This window comes from Panthera leo, chromosome A2, assembly GCF_018350215.1.
Source record: "Panthera leo isolate Ple1 chromosome A2, P.leo_Ple1_pat1.1, whole genome shotgun sequence".
NCBI classification, from domain to species: domain Eukaryota; kingdom Metazoa; phylum Chordata; class Mammalia; order Carnivora; family Felidae; genus Panthera; species Panthera leo.
Genome location: NC_056680.1, coordinates 152,445,995 through 152,472,675, shown reverse-complemented (window position 1 = coordinate 152,472,675; position 26,681 = coordinate 152,445,995). Strand labels below are relative to the sequence as shown.

The following is a 26,681-nucleotide window of genomic DNA, read 5'->3' as shown; positions in this document are numbered from 1 at the left end:
CGCGGTGGCGCCCGCGGGTGGCCCGCAGGCCCCCGCCCCCGCCTCTGCCGCCGCGGCGCGCCCTGCCCCCCACCCCCCGCCCGGCCCCGGGAGCTCGGGCCCGAGTCGTGGACGTGACTGGGAGGAGTCTGCCCGCCTCGGGTTTCCGTGCTCGGCCGCGGCCATGGCGGAGCCCACGGTGTGCTCCTTCCTCACCAAGGTGCTGTGCGCCAACGGCGGCCGCATGTTCCTGCGGGACCTGCGCGGCCACGTGGAGCTCTCGGAGGCCCGGCTCCGGGACGTGCTGCGCCAGGCCGGGCCCGACCGCTTCCTGCTGCAGGAGGTGGAGATGAGGGAGGGCCTCTGGGACGCCGAGGCCGAGGCGGCGGCCGGCGCGGGCGGCGCGGGCGGCGGCCCCTGCGCCTGGCGGGTGGTGGCCGTGTCCTCCGCGCGCCTCTGCGCCCGCTACCAGCGCGGCGAGTGCCAGGCCTGCGACCAGCTGCACCTCTGCCGCCGCCACATGCTGGGCAAGTGCCCGAACCGCGACTGCTGGTGAGGCGGGCGGCGGGGGAGCGGGGCCCGGGGGGAAGGAGAAAAGGGATCGCTCGTTCGGGGGGTGCACCCCGCCCCGCCGTCGGAGGGCGGAAGGGAAGGCCCGGGAAGGGGCCCCCGCGGCGTCCTCGGGGGTGGGGGAGGGGGCTCCGGCGCGGAGCGAGGCCCGAAGTCGTCCCGATCGGTCGGGATTTCTTCACCGCTGCTCGCCCCCCGGAGTCCAGCCCCTGCCCGCGGAAACCGCGGCGCGGCCGCGGGAAACCCGGACTGGGACTTTTGAGTTCGTTTACTCCGGTGGTCCTACTGGGGGGCTTTTGCGGACCTGTGAGGTCCTCGGACCCTTTATCGAGAGTGCCCTTCCTTTCTTTGCACGTAACCTCAAAGTTTTACCCAAGTGAGTCGGTGCTCACCGGGTTTAGAAAGCCCGATCTGGAATGACCCCCAGGAAACCGAGGGCGGTGTTTTGAGGCCTCTGGTCATCCTTGGTTCACTCAGGCTCCCCAAAGCGGGGTCGGGGGCACACTTCATTCCCAACGTCGGGGGACTGTGGGGGGGGGGGGTGGGCAGCTGTTCGGGGTGGAGAAGTACTGTCAGTCACCTTCCGGCCAACAACAGAAGGCATCAAGGCAGGTGACTGGGGCAGGGGGTGCCTTTGGCTGGCGTTCAGGCATCCCGATTTAAAATGCAAGTGACCTTGGGAGGAGAGTGGCTTCCACTCGGCTTTTTTATTATTAGCGCTGGCTGTATTAGCTGTGGTATCTTTGGGTTCAGGGAAAATTGTTTAACTTCACACATGAGTCGAAGGCCAGGACTTTGGCGGACTGGCCCCTTCACCTGGGCCTCTGATCCAGAGCTCTGTGTTCTCCTAGGTCTACCTGTACCCTTTCCCATGATATCCACACACCCGTCAACATCCAAGTTCTGAAAAACCATGGGCTTTTTGGCCTCAATGAGGCCCAGCTTCGGATCCTGCTTTTACAGAATGACCCCTGCCTTTTACCAGAGGTGAGTTACCAAGAATTCACCCTCATACTGAATGCACGATGAAGGAGATCGAGAACATCAAAAGTCACCTTGCAGAGGTCAGGTGTATGGGTGGAGGTTATGGTGCAGTGCTGACCTTTATGCAGTCTCTGTGATTTTAGGCTTTGATCCACAAGGAGTGATGGACGCGTGTGGTAAAGAAATAATGAAAATGGCTACTAGTTTATTTTATTTTTATTTTTTTGAGAGAGATAGAGAGCAAGTGGGGGAGGGGCAGAGGCAGAGACAGAGACAGAGAGTCCCAAGCAGGCTCTGTGCTGTTTGAGAGATCTCAAACTCACGAACTCAGAGATCATGACCTGAGCTGAAACCAGGAGTTGGAGGCTCCAACTAAGCCACCCAGGCGCTCTTAGCCACTAGTTTTTTGATTGCTTACAGAAGGCTAAGTCATTCACATATCTTAGCTCATTAATAACCTGTCCCGGTTTTACAGGTGAGGAAACTGAGACTCAGCTACATTAACTTGCTCAAGGTCACGTAGTACATAGCAGATTTGAATTTACATCTGTCTCTGAAGCCTGTGTTTTGTGAATTGCCTGTTCATGCTTTTGCCTATTTTTCTGTTGAGGCATTTGTTTTCCCTTTAATTGATAAGGTGTCTTTTTTTTAAAGTTTATTTATTGGGGGGGTTGTATAAGTGGAGGAGAGGCAGAGAGAGAGAGAGAGAGAGAGAGGGAGAGAGAGAGAGGATCCCAAGCAGGCTCCATGCTTTCAGTGCAGAGCCCAACTTGGGGTTCGAACTCCCGAAACTATGAGATCATGACCTGAGCTGAATCACGAGTCAGACATTTAACCGACTGAACCACCCAGGCACCCCTATTAGATGTCTGTAATGATACGGGTCCCTTTTGTGGTCACGTTTGTTGAAAGTATCCTCCCCCATTTACTTTCTTGGGGCTTTAGATACCAATTTTAATTGCTTTGAAATGATTTAGTTCCAAATGTTTAACCAGTGCCCATTAGAACTGCTGTCATGGTGAAATTAGCGTATTTGTATCTGCTTAGCTATACACAAAGACTTTTTGAAAACAAAACAGTTGGAATCCCCAAAGAAAATATTACAAGAGCCCACCAGTGAAAAGTAGAATTTTCTACTCTAGCACTGATGCTGTCGTAGACATTCAAGTTGCCAGAAGAGGGGTGGGGTGGGAAGAAGGGGGATGTTGGGAAACCGGAGGGTCGTTTGTGAGTGTGGTGCCCCGTTAATGCTAAGGTAGTTCAGGGTCGAGAAGGGAAGGAAGTCACAGGCTGGAGGTATGAGCTGGAGCCTTTGGTGAGATGGCAAAGGCCGCCCTCAAGGCAGTAGAATCTGTAGGAGTCAGCCTTAGCCACGGGGTTTATCCTTGGCATCCACATCTCCTTTCTCACTTCTTTGGGCTTTGAAGCCAGACTTGATCAGTCATGGTTTTAAGCCAGATACATCCCAACAATGTTGCCAAAAGGACCCGGAGCCACAGCTGGAGCAGGTTATTGGCAGGAAGGGAGAAGAGAATGGCAGTAACGGGGGTCCAGTCCAGTCCTTCCTCTCTGACAGAGAAGGGGTGGCGACACTTCTAGTTACCTTTTAGTTAAAAAAAAAAAATTTTTTTTTAATGTTTATTTATTTTTGAGAGAGAGAGAGGGAGACACAGAATCTGAAGCAGGCTCCAGGCTCTGAGCTGTCAGCACAGAGCCCGACGTGCGGCTCGAACCCACGAGCTGTGAGATCATGACCTGAGCTGAAGTCGGATTCTCAACCTACTGAGCCACCCAGGCGCCCCAACCTTTTAGTTTTTACGATATTGTTTGACTTACAGATGTTTAACGTTGTTACATTGTTGAACTTATTGAGCCCGTTTCCTTATGGCTTGTGCCTGCTCTCCTGGGTCCAGCCTCGTCTTGTCATACCCAACTACCGCAGTGTTTTGTGAGCAGCCAGTGGGCTGGCTGCACTTGGGACAGGAGCCCACCCCTGGTCCTGTCACCCAGCACTGGAGGTGTGTATCCTGTGACACGCAGCATGGCCACTTTGGTAGCGGGGACCACGGAGGAATCAGGAATGGTGCCCCACATCTCTTGTATGGAAATGGCTCTGACCCCTTTCCACCACTCTCCTAAAGACACAGTACACAGGAACAGATATATCACACAATAAAAAGACGATAGGGACAAACATTGTGATCTTATGGTTATAATGATAAATATATTTGGTCTTCATCCCCATTCCCGACATAGAGCTCCTAAAACCCTTGGAATTTCCTACATGATGAGAGCTCTAAAGGTGTCTGTTGTTAAGTGATTTTTGGAAAGCCCTTTGGTAACCTAAGGATGGGAGCTGGTTGTCAGGAGAACAACTTTTTTTTTTTTTCCCCAACACTTTTTTTTAACTTTATTTATTTATTTTGAGAGAGAGAGAGAGAGAGAGAGAGAGAGAGAGAGAGAGAGACTGTGTGAACAGAGGAGGAGCAGAGAGGGAGAGGGAGAGAGAGGTTCCCAAGAAGGCTCTGTGCTGTCAGCGCGGAGCTCAACCCCATGAACTGTGACGTCATGACCTGAGCCGAGACCAAGAGTCGAACGCTTAACCACCTGAGCCCCCTAGGCGCCCCGGGAGTTGTAACTTTTATCCCCTCCCCCTCACTCTTCCACCCCCTGGGAGGGCAGAGGGGCCTAGGGATGGAGTTCATTTACCAGTGGCCCATGATGTAATCGATCATGCCTGTGTTAGGAAATTTCCATAAAAACCCAAAAGGACAGACCTCCAGACAGCGTGCAGGGTGGTGAGCACACGGAGGTGCTGGGAGAGTGAGGCCCCAGGAGAGGGTATGGAAGCTCCACACCTTTTCTCCCCTCACGTCTCCACGTGCGGCTCTTCTACCTGTGTGTTCCTGGGTTATATCATTTTATAATAAAGTGGTCATCTGACTCCTGTGAGCTGTTCTGGCACATTAACTGGAGGAGGAGGTGGTGATGACCTTTATAGCAGTTCAGGCAGCAACAGATGGACATTTGAGGTGGGGCAGCCTCGTGGGACTGAGCCCTTAACCTGTGGGATCTGCCGCTACGTCCAGGTAGACAGTATTCGGGTGGAGTTAAAATCTGTGGGACATCTGGTCATTGTCCTCTGAGAATTACTTGGTGGTGTTGAAACACACATTGGAAATACGTACAATGTGATACTAATACATTTGAAAACTTCAATGAAATGGACACATTTCTAGAAAAAAATATGACTCATCCAAATGGTTTCAGGTTGCCTGGGTGGCTCCATTGGTTGAGCGTCTGACTCTTGATTTCCACTCAGGTCATGATCTCACTGTTCGTGGGTTCAAGCCCTGCCTCAGGCTCTGCACTGACAGTGTGGAGCCTGCTTGGGACTCTCTGTCTCTTTCCCTCTCTCTCTCTGCCCCTCTCCTGATCACTTTCTTTCCCTCAAAAATAATAAACAGGGCGCCTGGGCGGCTCAGTTGGTTAAGCGTCCGACTTCAGCTCAGGTCGTGATCTTGTGGTTCACGAGTTCAAGTCCCACGTTGGGCTCTGTGCTGACAGCTCGGAGCCTGGAGCCTGCTTCGGATTCTGTGTCTCCCCCTCTCTCTCTCACACTCTATCTCCCTCTCAAAAATAAATAAACATTAAACTAATAATAAATAAACATTAAAAAAAACTGTTTTAAGAAAATACAGAAAGCCAGAATAGTGTTTATTTTTGAACAACAAAAGCATTAAGATAAAAAATTTAGGGGTGTCTGAGTGGCTCAGTCAGTTAAGTGACTGTTGATTTTGGCTCAGGTGGTGATCTCAGTTGGTGAGGTCGAGCTCCGAGTTGGGCCCTGCGCAGCACAGAGCCTACTTGGGATTCATTCTCTCCCTCTCTCTGTGCCCCCCCTCAAATAAATAAATAAACATTTTTTAAAAAAAGAAAAAATTTAAAATCGCACGGAACCACAGTATTAGTTAAAAAGTCTTCTACAAGAAAACATGAGGCTTGGGGCGCCTAGGTGGCTCAGTCAGGCGGCCGACTTGGGCTCAGGTCATGATCTCGCGGTCCGTGAGTTTGAGCCCCGTGTCAGGCTCTGTGCTGACAGCTCAGAGCCTGGAGCCTGTTTCAGATTCTGTGTCTCCCTCTCTCTGACCCTCCCCTGTTCATGCTCTGTCTCTCCCTGTCTCAAAAAGAAATAAAAACGTTAAAAAAAAAATTTTAAGAAAACATGAGGCTCATACAGTTTTATTGTGGAGCTCTATCAAATCTTTAAGGAATGGATTATTTTTATTTTGAGGCTAGGTGTAGGATCTCTTTTTCTTGATCTCCTCTACATCCCTGAACCAGTGTCATACTGTTCAGTTCGTTTATATTTTAACATATGTTGGCCCAAGTCTCTGCTGATCACACTTCTTTTACAGAAATGTTTTCTCAGGGTGCCTGGCTGGCTCAGTCAGTGGAGCGTGTGACTCTTGGTCTCGGGGTTGTGGGTTCGAGCCCCACGTTGGGTGTAGAAATGACTTAAAACTAAAATCGTAAAAATAAATTTTTTTTTCTTTCGTCAATTGCCGTAAATGACAGTGCAAACAAACGTGTCAAGCGTCGCTTCATTTCTGTGCCAGGTGTGTTTGCTGTACAACAAAGGGGAAGCGCTGCATGGCTACTGCAACATGAAGGAGAAGTGCAACAAGTTTCACGTGTGCAAGTCCTTTGTCAGAGGGGAGTGCAGACTTCAGAAATGCAAACGGTCCCATCAGCTCATTCATGCCGCAGCCCTGAAGCTGCTGCAGGACCAAGGACTGAGTGTCCCAAGTGTCGTTAATTTTCAGATAATCTCTACCTACAAGCATATGAAGCTGCACAAGGTGCTTGAAAGTCAAGGTGAGAATATAAGAGGGAGAACACTACCGACACATAGTTTTGACCAGAAAGTGAGTCTGGGGGGGATAGCACCTCACATTGTAAGTTTTGCTCTATCCTTGGGGAAACCGGACCACCAATATTTTCTGATGTTTTCTGATGGAGAACTATGGTTCTTCTTTTTTTTTTTTTAATTTTTTCTTAAACTTTACTTATTTGTTTTGAGAGAGACAGAGAATGCACGTGCAGGGGAGAGGCAGAGAGAGAGAGAATCCCAAGCATGCGCTGTCAGCACAGAGCCCGATGTGGGGCTCGAAGTCACTAAACCTTGAGATCATGACCTGAGCTGAAACCAAGAATTGGACGCTTAACCGTCTGAGCCACCCAGGTGCCCCTAGAACTGTGGTTCTAACTAAAGGAAGGAAGGGATAGAGTTTAGTTTCTGCACCGCCGGCTAATAACATCTGCCCAAGGGTTTGAGCAGTGTACCTCCTCGCTAAGCTGGGGGCCAGGAAGTAGGTACAACTGTCCTCACAGCTTTGTTAGGAAGAAAGAGGAAGGAGGTGGGCCAGTGGCCTAGAAAGGGAAGGAAAACACAGGAATGGATTTCTTTATTAAATTTGAATTCAAGTGTTTTCTTTTTCTTTCTTTACTTTTACTGAGGTAGTAAACATACAACGTTGTATTAGTTTCAGAGGTACGTATTTCGATATTTGTATACACAGCAGAAATGATCGCAGTTAAGTGTAGGTAACATCTGTCATCATACATAGTTACAAAGTTTGTTTTCCCGTGATGAGAACTTTTAAGAAAGTATGTTCTTTTTTAGTTATTAAGAAATTTTAACCATATTACAGAAAAATTTAGGAAGTAGAGAGTAGAGATATAAATTGCATTATTCCACTCACTCCATCCACAATGATTGTTACCATTTATTTTGCAGGGCCGTCCCTCCTGTTACTATACAAATTCCGGTCTAGTTGTGGTCGAAGTGTGCATTAGTATCTTAAATTTTCACTTTATCAAGAATCATAAATATTTTCCCATGTTGCTGCATAGTCTACCATTAAAAAATGGGTCTACAAAGTGTGGTTTGGTGTACTTTTAATTACAATGCATTCAGGTTACTTATTCTATTCGATTTGTTTATAGCTGGAAATCAGTTTCAGTGGGTGGTAGGCTTAGGAGAATTGCTGAATTTGGGAAAACAAAACCAGCAAAGTCAGAGTCTCCAAACTATTGATACGGAGTTTTGTTTTGTCTTCCTTCTTCTTTTGAAATGTTTATTTATTTTTGAGAGAGAGAGGTGGGGGGGGAGGGGCAGAAAGAGAGGGGAACAGAGGATCTGAAATGGGCTCCATGCTGACGGCTGCTTAGCAGACTGGGCCACTCAGGTGCTTCTTGATACGGAGTTTTCTTCTGTTGGGATGGTCGTGGCTTACTTCCTGATCGGGTGGTTTGAAGGTAGTGTTGGAGGCTGTCTAGGGAAGCCTGAATGATGGCGGGGATCTTCTAGGCCAGGTACAGGGCCTGTCATCACCCTCATCTGGTCTTGTTTAGTGGGTCTCTCCTAACTATGAACTTGTGTGTGTGTGTGTGTGTGTGTGTGTGTGTGTGTGTATGTGTGTGTGTGAAATAAATCTAGAAAACACAAACTCTCCAAATCCAGAGCAGTGTTGGGACTTTTGGCTGGGATCTGATCTGCTGGGCCGATGCTCCCAACACAAAACGAAATGGAGAGCGATAAAAGAGGTGTCCCGGGAAAGCTCATCTCTTCGTCTTCTTTTTAGGGAATTCAGCTTCTGCTGAGTGTTCACAGGGCCTTGAGGAGCCAGGAGTACACGTAGCCGGCGCTCCAGAGGCCAGCCCTCTGGTGCCCGGCCCCGCTCAGTCAGCCAAGAAACCACATGCAGGTAAACCTTAAAGGACGTCAGTGAAAGAAGAAGCGTGTCCAACTAGAAGGTCTGAAAACAAAGCTTCTGTTGAGCTTAATTTGTAAGCTCATTCATTTCATCATTTACCAGTCACGGTCGTAGTAGTACCTACCTCACAAGTTGTTGTAAAATCAAAGAGGACGGTGGTCGGGGATGTGGTTGGACGCTGAGCAGGCAGAGAGGATAGGACGTGAGTATGGTTGGGGTCGGTCCAGCGTGCACCGTGAAGATGGCCCATCCTGCCCGAAGTCCCCAAGAGCTTTCCCCAGGCCGGCGGGAGCTCCAAAAGGAGTGGGTTCTGCTGACTTGCTCTGTGACCCACCCAGGGTTTTTCCTATGCGCCCGTATACGCAGTTTACATAGTGGTAGTTCTAGAATACGTACACTTTGTACTCTTGTTTTTTCTTAAAGTTTCATAAGCACCTTTCCCTATTCGCATTTTATCACGTATAATCATTTGAATGCACGGATACACTATCAGATGATCGCTTACTTCACTATTTCCCTTATTCTGGGATATTTCAATTCTTTCTCACAAATTTTGAATAGGACTCTTAAAATCCTTACCATACTGAATTTTTGAATTTCTTCTTTTGCTTAGGCTTGTAGGTGCTAAAGGATACCGTCTTTTTGGTTTGCGTTTCTTTAAGTATATGCAAGTGAGTATTTTCCTGTGTGTGTTTTCTGTATGTCTTATATAGTGCATTTCGTGTTTGCCCTTCAGTTCCTGGGGCCCTCCTCTGTGCTGATATGGCATGGCTTTCGATGAGGTTCCTCGATTTTCACGAGAGGATATCACTTGTACCTGCTCATATGATACCCGCCTCTGTGGATCCGTCCTCAGCCAGTACCATAGCTTTATAACTTTTGAGTGCTCACCAAAGATTTCTACCTCACTCTGTCCACTCTCCGTTTTTTATTAAATTTCTTTGCCAAAGCTCCATTGCTGCCGTTTAAACAGTATGTTGTTCCTCTGTTCCTCGAAGTCGTATCCATTCTTTCTGTGGATCAGGAGAGACCATCAGAAACCTATATACCTCACCCATCTCACGTTGCCTTTATCTCCCTTCTCCACCCCGCCCAGCTTCCTTCATCCAGTTAAGCTCAGATGTTTGGTTCTTTGTTTTCATTGAGGGGTACGGAGAAGCAGCATCATGAGATCTTTTTCTGGGTTTCCTGTTGTGATATCCCCAAATGTCAGTGTGTAAAGTTTTGTTTGTTTTTAAGTTTAACTTTCCTGCGATAACACATTTGAGAAATAGGGACAAGGGTAGTGAGTTTTTCGTAAAGCTGCATTAATTTAGTTTAGAAGCATGTTTTATCATGAAATGCTGTCTTCTCTACTGGGGAAGGTGTGCAGAAACATCCTTTTCAGAGTGAGAAATTGCTGTGTTTTCTCCTCATGGACAATGAGAGTCACGCGGTTAATCTTTTCACTTTGGTTGTCCACAGCAGTATTTCTGAAAGCCCTTCTGTTCTGCGTACCTTGTTTCCTTTTTCCTAGTTCTGATTTTTCCTGGTGCTATTTTTTTACAAAATTATTTTTACATTTTATTATTATTATTCACATTTTATCCTTTTACTATGTGTATTTTTGCTATAAGCCATCTAAAATTCTTTTTTAATTTTTCATTAAATTTTTTTAGCCATCTTAAATTCTTAATGGAAAGTGTAGGGTATAAATGTATATCCTGTCTATTAAGAGACTTGGTGGACTTTTACAGTATTGTGTTTTTTTTTACACATCTTCTAATTATGCTTTTATGTGCAGTTATTAGCCCTCTGTAATCTCTGTTACAATATTTTATGTATAGTGAATACATAGGGAATGTATAATATTCCCTTTAAAGCTTAGTTCTGTTAGTATTCATTCTGTAAAGATATTTTATATAATTATACTTGACCCTCATTTCCAGCTCATGATTCAGCTGTTGGAAAGTTACTACAGGAGAATTGGAGATGATTTTTCTTTGGTCATTTATCAGGGTGTATGAGGGAAGGTGCACATCCATAGACCCCACAAATTCAACATAACCTAGGTTAAATATTAACTTTCCTATAGACTCGTCCCTTCTTTGGTTTCTTTATTTTTGGAGTATCAACAAACTACCAACTTAAAGCAAAACCCTACAAATTGTCCTCATACTCGTCTTTCTCCTGGTTCCTTATGTCAGACTGGTTACCCAGTGTTGGAGATTAGTTTCCCTTCAGAACTCTCAAGTTTTTGTCCTCCTCTGCCCCTTTCTTTCCATCCCCTACACACAGCCTTGTTTCCAATCCTCATCAGCTCTTGCTCTTATGCCACAGATCCAGGACTCCTTGGTTTTCCGGTTCTGTCTTGTGAGAGTATTTTTATAGAAGGTGTGAGGTAGCCCCCTGCTTTCCTTCAGTGATGGCAGCCCCATTTTAATTTTTCATACAATAGGCTTTTGTGGATTTCATTGGTCTCCTTACCACCTTCTACCCACCCCACCATCTCCAAGCCTTCCACCCTGTGCCCAGTTGGGCTTTTGAAATGCAGATCTAATCACATGCTATCTTTTGCCATAACCTTCATTGGTCCCCACAATGCAAGGTAGGAGTCATAAACTCAAATGCCTTCTTGGATGAGACAGATGACCTAAATGGATGATGTGAGCTGGCTGTAAGAGAAATGGGGGGAGAGAGGACGTGTCGTAGCAAGTTGCCCATCTGAGGGGGCACCTGCCTCTCATACCCATGTGGGCGAGCAGACCCAGGCTGTCATGTTGTCCAACTAGTCGAAAGAAGCCAGATCCAGATTTTATGATACATTTTCAGGTTTTTAAATATTGGCCTTTGACTGAGTTTTGAAAATGCAGACCAATATTGTGTGTACTGACCTACTTGTAATTTTTGGAATGTGCCATTTTATTTTATGACTCTCTGTTTGTAAAGGATGTTCCTGTTAAGTGCCATTCCTTCCCTCTTCCTGCCTTGAAACCTGGCAAAACCAGATTCTTTAAAATGCTAGTTAGTCTTTCCTGACCCCAAGAGAGGCCGTTCTCTTAGCATTCTCAAAGTTCTCAGAGTAGTACTTGCTTTGCCAGGCTTTCTGCTTTAACTCCCGAGCTTTGAGCCAAAACAAAACCGTAATTTCTTCTTTTTGGACACTTCGCAGTGAAGAAGTATTTTTTGTCATGTAATGAATCAAACTCTGTGTTTGAATCCATGGAATCAGTATGATACTGGTCTTCATTGTTCTTTTTTGCCCCCACATATATATTTTTAATTTTCAAAAAGTCTTTTTTCCCCTAAGGAATGTGTTATTTAAGGTAAACATCTTTTTGGTGCTTCATTTGGAATCATCAAGGCCTAAAATGAACTGCTTAAGACTTATGCTTATGACACTAATTCCTCCCATCAAGGAATTAAATCGCTTCCTTACTGATGGGTTCCTTGATTTCTCTCGTGATAATTTGTTCTTGGTTTTATCTAGGCCTTATATATCCCTTATTACATTAATTTTTTCTTGGCTAAATACATCTGTATTGCTACTCAGTATGGGAATCTCTGTCATTAGAATGCTATTAATTTTTTAAATGTTTGTCTTTTGTTGAATTATCTTTGTTCTACCAGTGTTAGGTGGCCTTTTTGTTTCTTCCAAATGTAAAACCATAGCTGCAAAAAAGACATGTTTGTCTTTTCTTGTGTATTTCTGTTTTGCTTTGTGTTAAATAAAATTGTGTTAAAATATAAATTCTGATGTTTCTTCATTACATATGAAGTTTATTGTTGGCTTTAAACAAATGTTCTCTATTTAATAAGGGAAAAAACATTTATTGTTGGAAGCTTTTAGTAAGAATTGGTATCTTTGTATAATCATATAATTTTTATCATTTAACCACCTAACATGATTATGTTACTGGTTTTACTATATTAAAACCTCCTTAAATTCTGAGTAACTCTGTTATGACATATGTTCTTCTAATGTATTTCTTTTCACTATTTGGTAATTTTTGTTATAATTATATACATCTATACATTCATAAATAAAATTGATTTATATTTTATATGTGTATGCAATTTCCTTTTTATTTTTATTGCTATATGCTCAAAGTATGTTTATTCTAAGCACTGTTTTGAGTTTTGTACATTGATTCGGAATGTCATTATTATTTATTTATTTATTTATTTATTTATTTATTTATTTTTGGGACAGAGAGAGACAGCATGAACGGGGGAGGGACAGAGAGAGAGGGAGACACAGAATCGGAAACAGGCTCCAGGCTCCAAGCCATCAGCCCAGAGCCTGACGCGGGGCTCGAACCCACAGACCGCGAGATCATGACCTGGCTGAAGTCGGACGCCCAACCGACTGCGCCACCCAGGCGCCCCCGGAATGTCATTATTATTTAAAAAAAATTTTTCCCAGCTTTATTGGGATATTATTGACATATAACACTGTATAAGTTTAAGGTGTATGAGATGATGATTTGATACATGTATATAATTGTGAAATGATTACCACACTAAGGTTAGTTAACACATCCATCACCTCATATTCATTATTATTTGTAAAATAACGTATTACTCTATCATTGAATTTCTCTATTCTTATTTAGCAATATTTTTCCAAGAGATTTATTGGAAAATAAAGTATTATATCATTGTAGAAATTTGGGAGAATACAGGAATGTATTCAGAAGGAAGTAATAATCACTCATAATACCATTGTGTAGTGCTGTTCTAAGTTCTTTAGATATACTACCCTGTTTAATGATCAAAACACAGATGAGTTAAATCAGTACTGCCCTGACCCAGGCAAGAGAGGACCCTGCCTTGGGCCTCTGCTTTAAAAGGTTTTCTCTGCTTATGACTTACACCACCCAGGCCCCACGGAAATGCTTCTCCACATCTCTTATCCTACGTCCTCAACACAAAACATGATTGCTTGTGAACTCTGTGCAGGTCTGTGGGCTGAACCACTGTCATCATTGGAAACAGATATAGTTTCAGACTTTGTGGAGGGTTTCTGTGGTGGAAACGTGTGGGAAGCAAAAACGAATCAACCTGTCAAGGCCTGCCTTTTGGATTGCCTGGATATTCTAGGTCCTTGCCTTTCGGATTGCCTGGATACTGTAGATCCTTGCACAATCAGTGGTTTCCAGTATCCATTTCCCTTCCTCTTTGTCTTCTGATCAGTAGCTCTGGGCATACCTGCAGTTGTGTGGTATTTACTGCAAGTACACATGGCAGCTGGGGCACATTTTTGCACTATTAGCCAATTCACATTACTCTTCAATATTTATAGCAGAAGTTTTCCATGTGGCATGCGAGAGGCAGGATTCAATTTCTCCCATTAGCAAGTACATGCACATTGAAGGTGGTAATGAATATATGGTTTTATGTCTTGTTTTTTACAGAAATATTCTTGATTTACTTAAATTTTCAAAAAGTTCGGGGTGCCTGGGTGGCTCAGTTGGTTGAACGTCGAACTCTTGGTTTCGGCTCAGGTCATGATCTGATGGTTTGTGGGATTGCGTACCGCGCTGTTGGGCTCCAGGCTGACAGCGTGGAGCCTGCTTGGGTTTCTCTCTCTCCCCCCTTCTCTCTTTCTCTCCCTCCCTCCTCCACATGTACGCTCTCAAAATAAATAAGCTTTTAAGAAATTAAAAAAAATATTCTTGATTTACTTAAATTTTCAAAAAATTAAATGTGGAGTTGCACTTCAGTTCAGGATGTGGGAAGTCACAAGAAGAATCAGATAACCTACAAAATCGTAACTTTTCTCAAGCTTGGTCATAAGTCAAGAGTAAGAGACTGGTCATAAGTCTCAGCAAAACTAAAAGGCACCCGACGGAATGGGAGAAGATATTTGAAAGCGACATATCAGATAAAGGGTTAGTATCCAAAATCTATAAAGAACTTATCAAACTCAACACCTAAAAAACAAATAATCCAGGGGCACCTGGGTGGCTCGGTTGGTTAAGCGGCCGACTTCGGCTCAGGTCATGATCTCACGGCCCGTGAGTTCGAGCCCCGCGTCGGGCTCTGTGCTGACCGCTCAGAGCCCGGAGCTTGTTTCAGATTCTGTGTCTCCCCCTCTCTCTCTGCCCCTCCCCTGTTCATGCTCTGTCTCTCTCTGTCTCAAAAATAAATAAACATTAAAAAAAATTAAAAACAAAAACAAAAATAATCCAGTGAAGAAATGGGCAAAAGACATGAATAGACACTTCTCCAAAGACGACATCCAGATGGCCAACCGACACATGAAAAAATGCTCAACACCACTCATCATCTGGGAAATACAAATCCAAACCACAATGAGATTCGACCTCACACCAGTCAGAACGGCTAAAATTAACAACTCAAGCAACAACAGATGTTGGTGAGGATGTAGAGAAAGAGGATCTCTTTTGCATTGCCGGTAGGAATGCAAACTGGTGCAGCCACTCTGGAAAACAGTATGGAGGGTTCTCAAAAAATTAAAAATAGAACTACCCTATGACCCAGCAATTGCACTGCTAGTTATTTATCCAAGGGACACAGGTATGCTGTTTCCAAGGGGCACACACACCCCCATGTTTTTACCAGCACTATCGACAATAGCCAAAGTATGAAAAGAGCCCAGATGTCCATCGATACATGCGTGGATAAAGAAGATGTGGTATATATATATATATATATATATATATATATATATATAATGGAGTATTACTCGGCAATCAAAAAGTATGAAATCTTGCCATTTGCAACTACGTGGATGGCACTAGAGGGTATTATGCTAAGCGAAATGAGTTGGAGAAAGACATCATATGACTTCACTCTTGAGGACTTTAAGTTACAAAACAGATGAACATAAGGGAAGGGAAGCAAAAATAATATAAAACAGGGAGGGGGACAAAACATAAGAGACTCTTAAATATAGAGAACAAACAGAGGGTTACTGGAGGGGTTGAGGGAGGGGGGATGGGCTAAATGGGTAAGGGGCATTAAGCAATCTATTCCTAAAATCATTGTTGCACCATGTGCTAACCAACTTGGATGTAAATTAAAAAATAAATAAATTATTAATTAAAAAGAGAGTAGTCATAAGTCAAGTTCTGAAATCCAAAGAGTGACAAGGTTGTGTATGGAAAGACATGACATAAAAATGATTTCAGCTTTGACAGAGCATGGGGGAGAGGTGGCATCCTTACACATGGGTAGGATGAAACCAGGTATAATTTTAATGAATTCTTAAAGGCCAAATATGGGCTAACCGGTCAATTTGTAACAGGTAATAGAATAAAACACCAAGAAAGTTATGCAGGGAAAACTAAAACAAATAGACCGCAATGATTACTAGCTGATCTCCTCCCAACACAGACTTTCATAGATGAGACTGTCTCTATAGTATAGCAGTGCTTACGAACATAGCAAAAGATGAAAAGAAATTATAATATCCAGTTGGACAAGGAGCCTGAGGGCAGAAGTTCTGTACTGCTGGAGGAATGGTATATTGGAGAGCAAGTTGGCAATATTGTAAAAGGTCTTAAAAATACACATGCTTTGAGGTGCCTGGGTGGCTCAGTCGGTTGAGCGTCTGATTTCGGCTCAGGTCATGATCTCGTGGCTCGTGAGTTCAAGCCCTGCGTCGGGCTCTGTGCTGACAGCTCGGAGCCTGGGGCCTGCTTCCGATTCTGTGTCTCCCTCTCTCTCTGCCCCTAACCCACTCTCATTCTGTCTCTGTCTCTCTCAAAAATAAATAAAAACATTTAAAAAATTTAAAAAAAATACACATGCTCTTTGATCAAATAATTCCAGTTTGAGAAATATATCATATGATAATAAAAGATGTATACAGGAATTTACTTACAAAGTTGTTTATATTTGTTAGGTTCCTGGCAAGAAGGAGATGGTACACTTAAAATGGATAAATGGAGACAATTTAATGAAGGACTCTCTATGAAGAGGTAGGCAGGGTCAAGGGAAACCCACAAAGGTGGGTGGCATAACTTGGGCTAGCAGTGGTGGGGGCACCATACCACCCTAAGCATGAAGGCACAAAGGGAAGGAGCTGTTCCAAGAACCCGGCAGGAGTAGTCATAGGACAGAACCTCCCACCAGATGCATTCTAGCTCTTATGCTTGAGGACACGGCCAACTAGTAGTATTTTCAGGGTGGGAGCTGGGGGAATAAACACCCTTGGTTCCTTTTCCATGATCAGATTTCTTGCTGGTGTTATCCACCCCCACCCCCTCCCACACTGGCCAGATGCATCGGAAGCCAGAGAGGGAGGAAGCCCAATGAGGCAGTCTTGCAAAGTCTCGCTTCTCGAAGCAAACAGCATGGTGGAGAAGGGTGGAGGGTGGATCGTGGGCCAATAGAAATACCTAGCACGATGTCTGAGGCAGCATTACGTATGAAGGAAACCACCTAATTGTCCAACATTAGGGAGTGTGCTGAACAACTTATGATAGGTTTGTATTTTGGAATACAATGCCTCCATTAAAAATGATGGGAGTTTGGGGAGTATTACCTATTAAGGTAAAAAGACGTTCATAATGTAGTGTTTAGTGCAACAAAATTTTGTGTGCAGCCCGATCCTAACTTTTTATCAGCATGTTAATGTGGGTATGTATGTGCACACATTTATGCATTTAAATGCTTGGGAGAGCATAGAGTCTAATGTTAACAATGCTTCTTCTGGTTAAGTGAGACTATAGATAATTTTAATATTCATAAACTTGATTCCCTGTATCTCCTACCTTTTCTACAATGTGTAATAAAAAATTAAAGTTCTTTTTAGAAAAATGAGAGCTATGTCATGATCCCATTTTAATTCTGTGAGCTAAGTAGGTGCTATTCTTAACACTGACAAGGAAAATTCCTTAAAGATTCCATTAGAAGCCAGTTTCATTTTTTGAATCTAGTTACAGAATTCTTAAATAAAATTCCAGCAAAGTACGGAACAATAATAATTATCATGGTATATTATTACTGCCAATAACACTACTGAGGGACCCAATTTTTTAACTTCTTTTCATACAACACGATGAGGTAGGTATTCTACTAACATTTCCATTTTTAGGTGAGGAAACCAAGGCTCGGAAAAGTCACGGCCAAAGTTACATGGTTATCGAATGAATGGTAAACCAGTATTTAAAGTCAGGTCTGTCTTCATCTAAACCCAGTGTTCCAAACTATACCATGGCTAAGTAGAACTTATCTCCAGAAATACAAGACTAGCAGATCATGAAACTCCGAATATATTCATCGTGTCAACAGGATGAATACTGAACATCAGAAGATTACTTTGTGGGTATTGCAAAGTCATTGTATAATATTTTTAAAAACTCTCAGAAGCTGGGAACAGGTACTTCATTAACTTGGTGTCTGTGTCTTTAAAAACAAGAAAAATCACATTAATCAGAAATTGACCAGTCACTATCATAGTTACTTAGCATGCTTTGAGAGATTATTGTCAATGCTTCAACCTGGCAGAAAGGGGTCAGAAGGAAAAAGATCAAAACATTACTATAGTATTAAAAAAAACAAACAAACAGGGACGCCTGGGTGGCTTGGCGGTTAAGTGTCTGACTTTGGCTCAGGTCACGATCTCACAGTTGGTGAGTTCGAGCCCTGAGCCCCGTGTCAGGCTCTGTGCTGACAGCTCGGAGCCTGGAGCCTGCTTTGGATTTTGTGTCTCCCTCTCTCTTTGCCCCTCCCCTGCTCTCTCTCTCTCTCTCAAAAATAAATATTAAAAAAATGTAAAAACATCACTGTAGTAGTCTGATGGAAATTCACTCATTCATTCATCCATTCATTTACTGAGACCCTATTTTGTGCTGGACCCTGTACCAGGTATTGACCAAATAGTGGCCATGGGTACTACTAACTAACACTAACACTGACGTAAAGCTTGCCAATGTGCTACGCTCTTTTCTAAGAGTTTTATGTATACCGATTCATTTAATCTTCATACAGCTTCGTGAGGGAGTTATTATTATTATTGTTCCATTCTCTAGATGAGGACACCGAGGCACAAAGGGGCTAATGTGTCATAGCTAACAAGTAGTGGAGATGTAACACAAATACAGAGAGTCCTGGCCCGAGTCTGAGCAATCAGCCATCGTGTAAAAACTCCTCTCTTAACAAGAAGTAATAGTGTCCGTCCTCAGGGAGATTACGGTTTAGTGGCAAAATAGACATGAAACCGAAGGCAGAATGAAGCATGCAGTTGTGAGCAGTAGGTGCTCAGGAATAAGAGGCTAAGGGAAATGGCTTCTTAGATGGGAATGGAGCAGTCAGGGAGGGCTGGCATGAGGAGGAGCGCTTCGAATCAATGGTGGGTGAAGGACAGGGGGCTGTGGGAGAGGAGCAGGTGCTGGGGCCACCAGAGGACCGTCCTCCCAGGCTGGACTTCTCGTGCAGGAGTCTGAGAACCTTTGCAGGGCGTGCTGAGCAATGGATTTTATCTGAAGCGTGAAGGGGAGTTTTCAAAGTTTTGTATCTATATTTATGAAGTGTTTGTCTTCACTATAGCTGTTTTATCGGCAGATGTCTTATTTTTTGCTCACCTGGTGGCAAATCTGTGCTGTACACGGGAGTCCCTCAGACATCTATGGTCACAGGAGATGGTGGCTGCATTCGATTCTGGTCTGAATCTCAGGCAGACAAGCCCATCACACCCAAACCCCGAAGTTCAAGTTGATGCTCAGAAGATTAGAGGGTGCTATGGGGTGGTACGAGGTAGTGATGATTATTCCCATTTTACAAATGAGAAAACTCTGGTGTAGAAAGTTGTGTCTGTGGGGCGCCTGGGTGGCATCTGACCCTTGGTTTCAGCTCAGGTCACCATCTCACAGTTTGTGAGTTCGAGCCCTGCATCAGGCTCTCTGCTGATAGCGTGGAACCTGCTTGGGATTCTCTGTCTCCCTCTCTCTCTCTGCCCCTCCCCTGCTCATGCTCTGTCTGTCTCTGTCCCTCTCAAAAACAAATAAACGTTTAAAAAAAAATAGTGTGTTGAATCCATGAAGCCATTAAAAAAATTTTTTTTAAACATTAAAAATTGAGCTCCTTGGTTACACTAGCCACACTTAAAGGGCTCCAGAGCCATTTGTGGCTAGTGGCTTCTTCACTGGATGGCACAGATTTATGGAACACTTCCAATGTCCCAGAAACTTTCCATCTTGTAGACAACGCCGGTCTAGAAATTTCTTAACTTGCCTTTTTAAAGGGCAGAGGAGTTCCACACACAGTTGTTCGTGGGCAGATAATTTTACCCAGCTTCTCACAATCCAATGCTCTTCATCCAGAGCCTATAAAATTCAAATTTTGTAAGCATATTTTATTGTTTGGAGATTGTCATTTCCTAAAGGGCAGAGATCGTGTTTTTCCTCTATTTCTGTGAAGAGTCTTGGTTGACTAAATTTAATAAATGTTTGCTGCAGCCAATGACCATAGCCTACTGAATTCTGTGTACGACCAAGGTAATGTCATACCTGAAGTGACCTTTTATATTTTTCATGCAGTCTCCATTGGTGTTTCATAGTGTAGAGTAGAGGAATCTGGCATTTCTGGACGTCCTTTGAGGTCGGAGAAGTTCTCTGTCAGTGTATCCCTTCTGGCCTGGGCACCAAAGAATTGGGGACACTCATGCTCCCCTTAGGGTAGTTTGCTGAGTTAACCTAATTGATTAATTAGGTGAATTGTTCATTGGAGTGCAGGGAGGCATGAGGTGAGGGAAGAGGCTGGCTTGGAAACTTGTACTTCTACTTATTCATTCAACAAGCATGAGTTGAGCCCTAAAACCTGCCATGCACCGCACTAGACACTAGGGAATAAATAGTTGCGAATGAGAAGGTCTCTGCCCTTGAAGGACTCAGAGACACATGGAGTCTTATCCTGTGTGGTCAGTGCCGTGACAGGGGCATCACGGGGACTTATGGCAGCCCAGAGGAAGGGCAACAAAGCCAGCTCTGGCAGATCAAGGAAGGCTTTCTGGAGAAGCGATGCTCTGCCCGCAATTCCAAGAAGTTCAAGAGCAGAGATCTCTCCTAGCAAGGGTGTCCATTGAGGGCTTTGAGGGAAGAAGGGGTTTTCTAGAGAATCAGGGTCATCAGGACAGATACATAGTTAGTATGGGTTTGGTTTATTTACTCATGTAGTTGGTCGAACTCACGACAAGACGGAAGAATAAGAGACTGAGCTAGACGACTATCATTTTTCTCATTCTGAATTTGAGCCAGAGCCCCTGAGTTTGAGAACACAGTCATATGTGAGTTGGAGTTAGTAGAATGCCAGAGAATGAGGGTGATTCTAAAAACAGCTTTCACCAACTGTTGCCGTGATTCTAATGTGGATTTTTGGCATGCCTCAGGGAGCTGCTGGGTGTGGGGCTATAGTGGGAAATGACCATGGAGAGTGTGGGCAGAGGACTTAGCCAGTTGGTCAGTGGCAGCTTGTGTGTTGGGGGGGAAGGATTTTAGGGGAAACTGCAACAGACAGAGAGGCAAGGTCAGGATTGTGCTTCAAGAACAGTCTCACTTGCCATGATGGCTACTAAACTGTGCAAGAGGGACAGACATTTCCAGCCCATTCCATCCAGGACAAGCACCCTGGTTTTAAACATTATACTTATGGTCATGGGTGCTTTGACAATGTCACTCCCTCCAAAGGCTTCCTTCCCTTTTGATAGGCAGGAAGTCCTTGTAATGACAAGTATCCTACACTTTCTGCAAGTTCACATTAGGCCACTTCGCTTTTGTAAAAGACTTGTATTAGTACCTGTTTTTGCTAATGAAAGAAATCCAAAGAACATTTTCACTTTTATGAAAATAGTTGTTATTGTACTAATGTATGTCTTTCCAACTTTCAGAAAGTGGGATATACTCTCCACTTTGTGCTATTTCTATTTAAGAAAGGTTTCATAGGAGCGCCCTACTTTTGAATAGCGGGGGAAACCTATCTTTAGTTTAGATCATGGCAGGTCTAAACTCTTTGCTTGCTACAAGCTCATCAGATCCTACCTATTTGCTCTTTTGTCCCCAAATTCCTTCTAAATAGCTTTTCTTCCAGATAGGCAAGTGGCCCCTGCCCACATTCTGCTAATTTCTACTGTCTTGCCTTGCCTTTCTACTTTTCTCTCCTCTGTAATCCCCTCTCTCCTGCTCTCTCCCTTTTTAAGATTGATTTATTTATTTTGAGAGAGAGAACACGTGGGAGTGGGGAGAGGGCAGAGAGAGAGGAAGAGAGAGAATCCTAAGCAGGCTCCATGCTGTCAATGTGGAGCCCATCTTAGGGCTCAATCCCATGAACCCTGAGATCATGACCTGAGCCAAAACCAAAAGTTGGATGCTTAACTGACTGAGCCACCCAGGTGCCCCATCTCTTTTTTTTTTTTTAAACAAATGTTATCCATTGTTCCCATCGCTCAAGACCCAACTTAAGACCCATGCCGTCTGTGACCCTTTTCCTACCTACTGTAGCTCATGCCGATCTTTTCCTTTTTTTGGATTTTCACATTTATTTACTTATTTATTAAAAAACTTTTTAAAAAAATATTTATTCATTTTTGCGAGAGAGAGAGAGCACAAGAAGAGGAGGGGCAGAGAGAGAGGGAGACACAGAATCCGAAGCAGACTCCAGGCTCTGAGCTGTCAGCACGGAGCCTGACGTGGGGCTCGAACCCACGAGCTGTAAGATCATGACCTGAGCGAATGTCGGATGCTCAACCGACTGAGCCACCCAGGTGCCCCTGGATTTTCACATTTAAAGTTCAAATTCTGTCACCCCAAATTGCGACTTGTGGTGTTGAAGAGTGAGAAACACTTTAGAGACCACGTAAAGCCTCCATCTTGGCCCATGATCATCTTCTCTTGGAGGAAGACATTCCAAACAGTTTTATCGACAAGACAAATGGAACAACAACATCGAAGGGTAAAATGCTCATAATCCCTCATCTTACTACAGCAATCTTAAGTATTGCACAATTCCTTTCCAGTCATATATATTGTTTTATATTAGCCCATAAACCATTTTATATTTAGGTTTTATTTCCCCATTTAACGTTATAACCCCAACATGCTGTATGTTTTTCTACATTTATTGAGAGAGGAGCATGCATTCCCTCCTTACTGTAATATGATTTCATTAAGCCCTTCTGCTGATACATTGGGCACTGGATCTGCCTTTTCAAAAGAAGTGCGTGTTCCTCTTGGTTGCATCTCCTCTAAGCTCTGAGACTGTACTCGGTGATCCCTCCCTTGCACTTCTTTATTCCCTCACTGTCTTCAGACACCTTCCCTCCTGTCTCCAGGGATGATCAGTCTTATCTGTCCTAAAATAGGTCTCAGCTCTGCTGTGTACCCTTCTCTGTGGCCGCCATTATTTCCCAAGCAGCTCATTCTTTTACCCTAGTTGTTTGCCCCTCTCCCCCACCATTTCAGTGGCAAGTCTCTTTTTCATGACCACATCATCAGGTCCAAAGAGATTTTTCTCAGTCCTTGTTGTTTCTGACACGGACCATTCCCTTCTGAAACTTTCCCCCAGGCCTTTCCCTCAGAGTCTTTCTCTGACTTTTTTCATTCCTTTTCAGCTTTTCCATAATGAAGCTCTCTCTTGGGGGCCTGTCCTCGGCCCTCTTCTTTTCTTCTCGCCTGTCTTCCCAGACACAGCCATTCACTCGCACATCTGTAGCTAACAGCTCTGTGCAAATGACTTCCGTATCTGTATTTTGAGCCCTACCTGCCTTATCTCCCAAGCCTCAGCTCACCCTCACTGCCCACTGCTTGTGTTAACGTTGCTCCCTGGGTGCTGGCCGGCCTCCACAGCCAACCGCTCAGCCCCCCATGATCTTTCCCCCTAATCCAGCCTGTCCAACTGACTTCCCTTCATCTCTCCTTACGTATGTAGCCTTAGAGTCTCTGAATCGTCCGTCTTTTATTCTTTTCTTTCTTTATATTTCATCAGTGGATTTAGCATCCAGAATATGTCTCATCCGTTTTCTAATTGCCATTCAAACCCACAAAGTTTTTTCTTTTAATTTTGAGAGAGAGAGAGAGCAGGGGAGGGGCAGAGAGACAGAGAGAGAGAGAATCCCCAGCAGGCTCCACACTGTCAGCACAGAGCCCGATGTGGGGTTTGAACCATGAAACTGTGAGATCATGGCCTGAGCCCAAACCAAGAGTCAGGTGCTTAACCAAATGAGCCACCCAGGCACCCCTACGTGAAGATTTCTTACATAGGACACAAAAAAAGGAGTAAATAAAAATTGGACTTCATCAAATTTAAAAACTTCTGCTTTTTGACAGATACTGTTAAGAGAATTAAAAGATAGGTTATGGACTAGGAGGAAATATTTTCAAAATACTAATCCACAAAAGGATTTGTATGCAGGATTTATAACGGTACTTACAACTTGGTGATAAGACAAATGTTCCAATTATAAAATGAGTAAAAGATTTGGGGCACCTGGATGGCTCAGTTGGCTGAGCATCTGACTTTTGATTTCAGCTCATGTCATGATCTCTTGGTTCATGGGACCGAGTCTGCCCTTCCCTCCCCTCTTAAAATAAATTAATAGACATTAAAAATTTTTTTAAAAAAATGAGTGACAGATTTGAAGAGTTTCTTCACCAAAAAAGAAATATCAATGGCAAATAAGCACATGAAAAGGTGCTCAGGGTTGTTAGTCATTAGGAAAATGCCAATTACGACCACAAGGAGATATCACTCCATACGCTACCACATTAAACGGACTGACCAAAGCCAAGTGCTGACAAGGATCTGCAACGACTGGAACTCTCATACATTGCTGGTGAGAATGTAAACTATACCCACTCTGGAAGACAATTGGGCAGTTTCTTCTAAAGTTACATATACAATTATTACATAACCTAGGAGTTCAATTCCTAGATATGTGCCCAAGACAAATGAAAACATATGTTCACATGAAGACCTGGAAATAAACACTGATAGCAGCTGAATTCATACAAGCCAAAAACAAACAAACAGACAAGCACCCAAGAACAAACAAAAAACAAAAAAGCAAGGGCTGCCTGGGTGGCTCAGTTGGTTAAGCAACCGACTTGGGCTCCAGTCATGATCTCGCAGTTCATGAGTTCAAGCCCCATGTTAGGCTCTGTGCTGACAGCTCAGAGCCTGGAGCCTGCTTCAGATTCTGTGTCTCCCTCTCTCTCTGCCCCTCCCCTGCTCACGCTCTGTCTCTCTCTCTCTCAAAAATAAATAAACATTAAGAAAACAGTTTAAAAACAAAAACAAACCAAAAAAAAAAAAAAAAAAAACTCCAAGCAAAACAACCCCCTGAAACGATAAACTAAAAACAACCAAAATGTCCATCAAATGGTGAATGGATAAACAAATTGTGGTACAACCATTATGGAATACTCATTAGCAATAGAAAGGAACCAATACATGTAACAAGGTAGATGAATCTCAGAGACGTTATGATAAGTAAAAGAAACCAGACACCAAGTCTACTGTATCATTTCTTGTATATGAAATTCTGGGAAAGGCAAAGCTCTAGAAGCAGAAATTAGATCAATGGTTTTCAGGGATTGGGATAGAGTTGGGGTAAACTGCAAGCAGGCATAAGGGAAAATTTTAGGGTAACAGAAATGTTCTATGTCTTGAACATGGTGGTGGCTATAGGAGTTCACAAATTTTCCAAAACTAATTAAAATGTAAACTTTAAAAAAGGTGAATTTTACCTGATTAAATTACTGAATTTACCTATCTGAATTAAGCCTAACTAAAAAACGATAACAACAATATCAAAAACTGAAGGAAAATAAAAGGAAAAAGAAAGAAAGAAAGAAGATAAGAAAGAAAGGAAGGAAGGAAGGAAGGAAGGAAGAAGGAAAGAAAGAAAGAAAGAAAGAAAGAAAAAGAAAAAAAGGGATAAGCAAAAGTGTATTATATATAGAATTTTCTACACCAGATGGTGAGCTGATTTTAAATTTTGATAGATAAGGCCAAATTGTCCTCCAAAATGGCTCTACCAATTTATACCCCCACCAGTAGAATTTGAGAATGCCTATTTCCCCCACGCTATGGCACAAATGGATATAATCAATTTTTTAAAAGTTCTGTCCATTTGATGGTGAAAAATGTTATGATCCTGAAACTTCAGGCATGCACAGTTAAGACCTTGTCCTAATTGGTCTCTCCACTCTCTCCTCTCTCCAAATCATCTTATATATTGTTAATAGAGTGATCCTTCTTGTGCCTAGTTCTAATAATATCTCACGAAAATTATTAACGATACCCCATGGCCTACAAAATTATGTCCAGACCCTTTAGCCAGATATTTGCGTCCTTGCTCTACCCCAGCTCCTTTCTCTCTTCTCTATTCCTGTCTTCTCATTTTTAGCAGAGAGATTGGTTCAAACCTCTAACTCAATGGTTCTTATTCCCGTTTCCTTCCAGATTTTGGGGGTATCGTTGACACATAACATTGTACAAGTTTAAGGGATACAATGTGATGGTTTGATACACTTATATATTATTAGGCAAGGTAGGCATAATCAAGCCAGGCATCATATAAGAAAGGTTGAGGTTTGAGAGTAGCTTTTCCCTGAGATAAGAAACTTTTATGTGACAGAGCAGAGCTTAGAACTCAGCTGTTCTGATTCCCAGTCCAGGACTTTCAGTGCTATCCCCTACTGCCTTCCAGTCATTTCCAACATTTTGGGTAGTCAGTCTGTCTTCATTTCTATCCTACTCCTAAGAATTAAGGGGCACAGTTTCAAAATACAACTGGAGGCTTACATAGCATTCATTGAAATACCAGTAAGTTATATGCCAAGCAAGCAACCTATTAAATATTACTACCCTCCTCCCTTGATGAACATACCTTCATGATGACCTTGTAGGCTAGATTCAAAGGGAGAATTCCCAGACTCCTGGAGATCCTGAGCAGGAATATGGCAGCCAAGTTGCCATACAAATATGGAACTTGTTCCACCCTCTCTTCCCATTCCTGGTTCTTGGCTTCATTCCCTTAGGTTTCACATGTTCATCTCACCCTACCTGCTGCTTGAACCCTACCCTACCCCTGGCTGCTCCTTGGGACTAGACATACCTTGGCCCACCCTTTGAGAATAAGAGGCCATACGGGCCTTGGAAGTGAGCATGGGGCCAAGTAGGAAGGGAATTCTGGGGTCCTAGGTACCCAAGCATGGGGGAAAGTGGGCTCCTTGTCGGGTATTCCTTTGGCTTCTCCGACTTCTTGTCCTATGGGGGAGAGGTGCAGTTGGAGGAGGCCCAGAGTGGGCTTTCTGGAAACTGAGGCCCATTGTGCTTAGGTCTAAGGGTGGTACTGATCCTAACTCTCACCCTCCCCAAACCAGACAGCAAACCTTTTGAGAACCCAGGCTAATTTTCCCTCCT

General features: G+C 43.7%; 1 protein-coding gene across 1 annotated transcript; it reads left to right on the top strand.

The window, feature by feature from the left end:
- Positions 1–163: 163 nt before the first annotated feature.
- ZC3HAV1L (zinc finger CCCH-type containing, antiviral 1 like) lies at positions 164–9,870 on the top strand. The gene is made up of 4 exons (XM_042926022.1): positions 164–531; positions 1,401–1,536; positions 6,153–6,411; positions 8,181–9,870. Exons 1-4 carry the CDS (start codon positions 164–166, stop codon positions 8,312–8,314), a joined length of 897 nt encoding a protein of 298 aa, XP_042781956.1. The 3' UTR covers positions 8,315–9,870.
- The last annotated feature ends 16,811 nt before the right edge of the window (positions 9,871–26,681 follow it).

Bases quoted from the DNA above. Each gene is read 5' to 3' on its own strand.
- ZC3HAV1L (XM_042926022.1), top strand. From the start codon at position 164: ATGGCGGAGCCCACGGTGTGCTCCTTCCTCACCAAGGTGCTGTGCGCC. The intron at 1,537-6,152 runs GTGAGTTACCAA...TTTCTGTGCCAG, and splicing joins ACCCCTGCCTTTTACCAGAG to GTGTGTTTGCTGTACAACAA. The intron at 6,412-8,180 runs GTGAGAATATAA...TCTTCTTTTTAG, and splicing joins CAAGGTGCTTGAAAGTCAAG to GGAATTCAGCTTCTGCTGAG.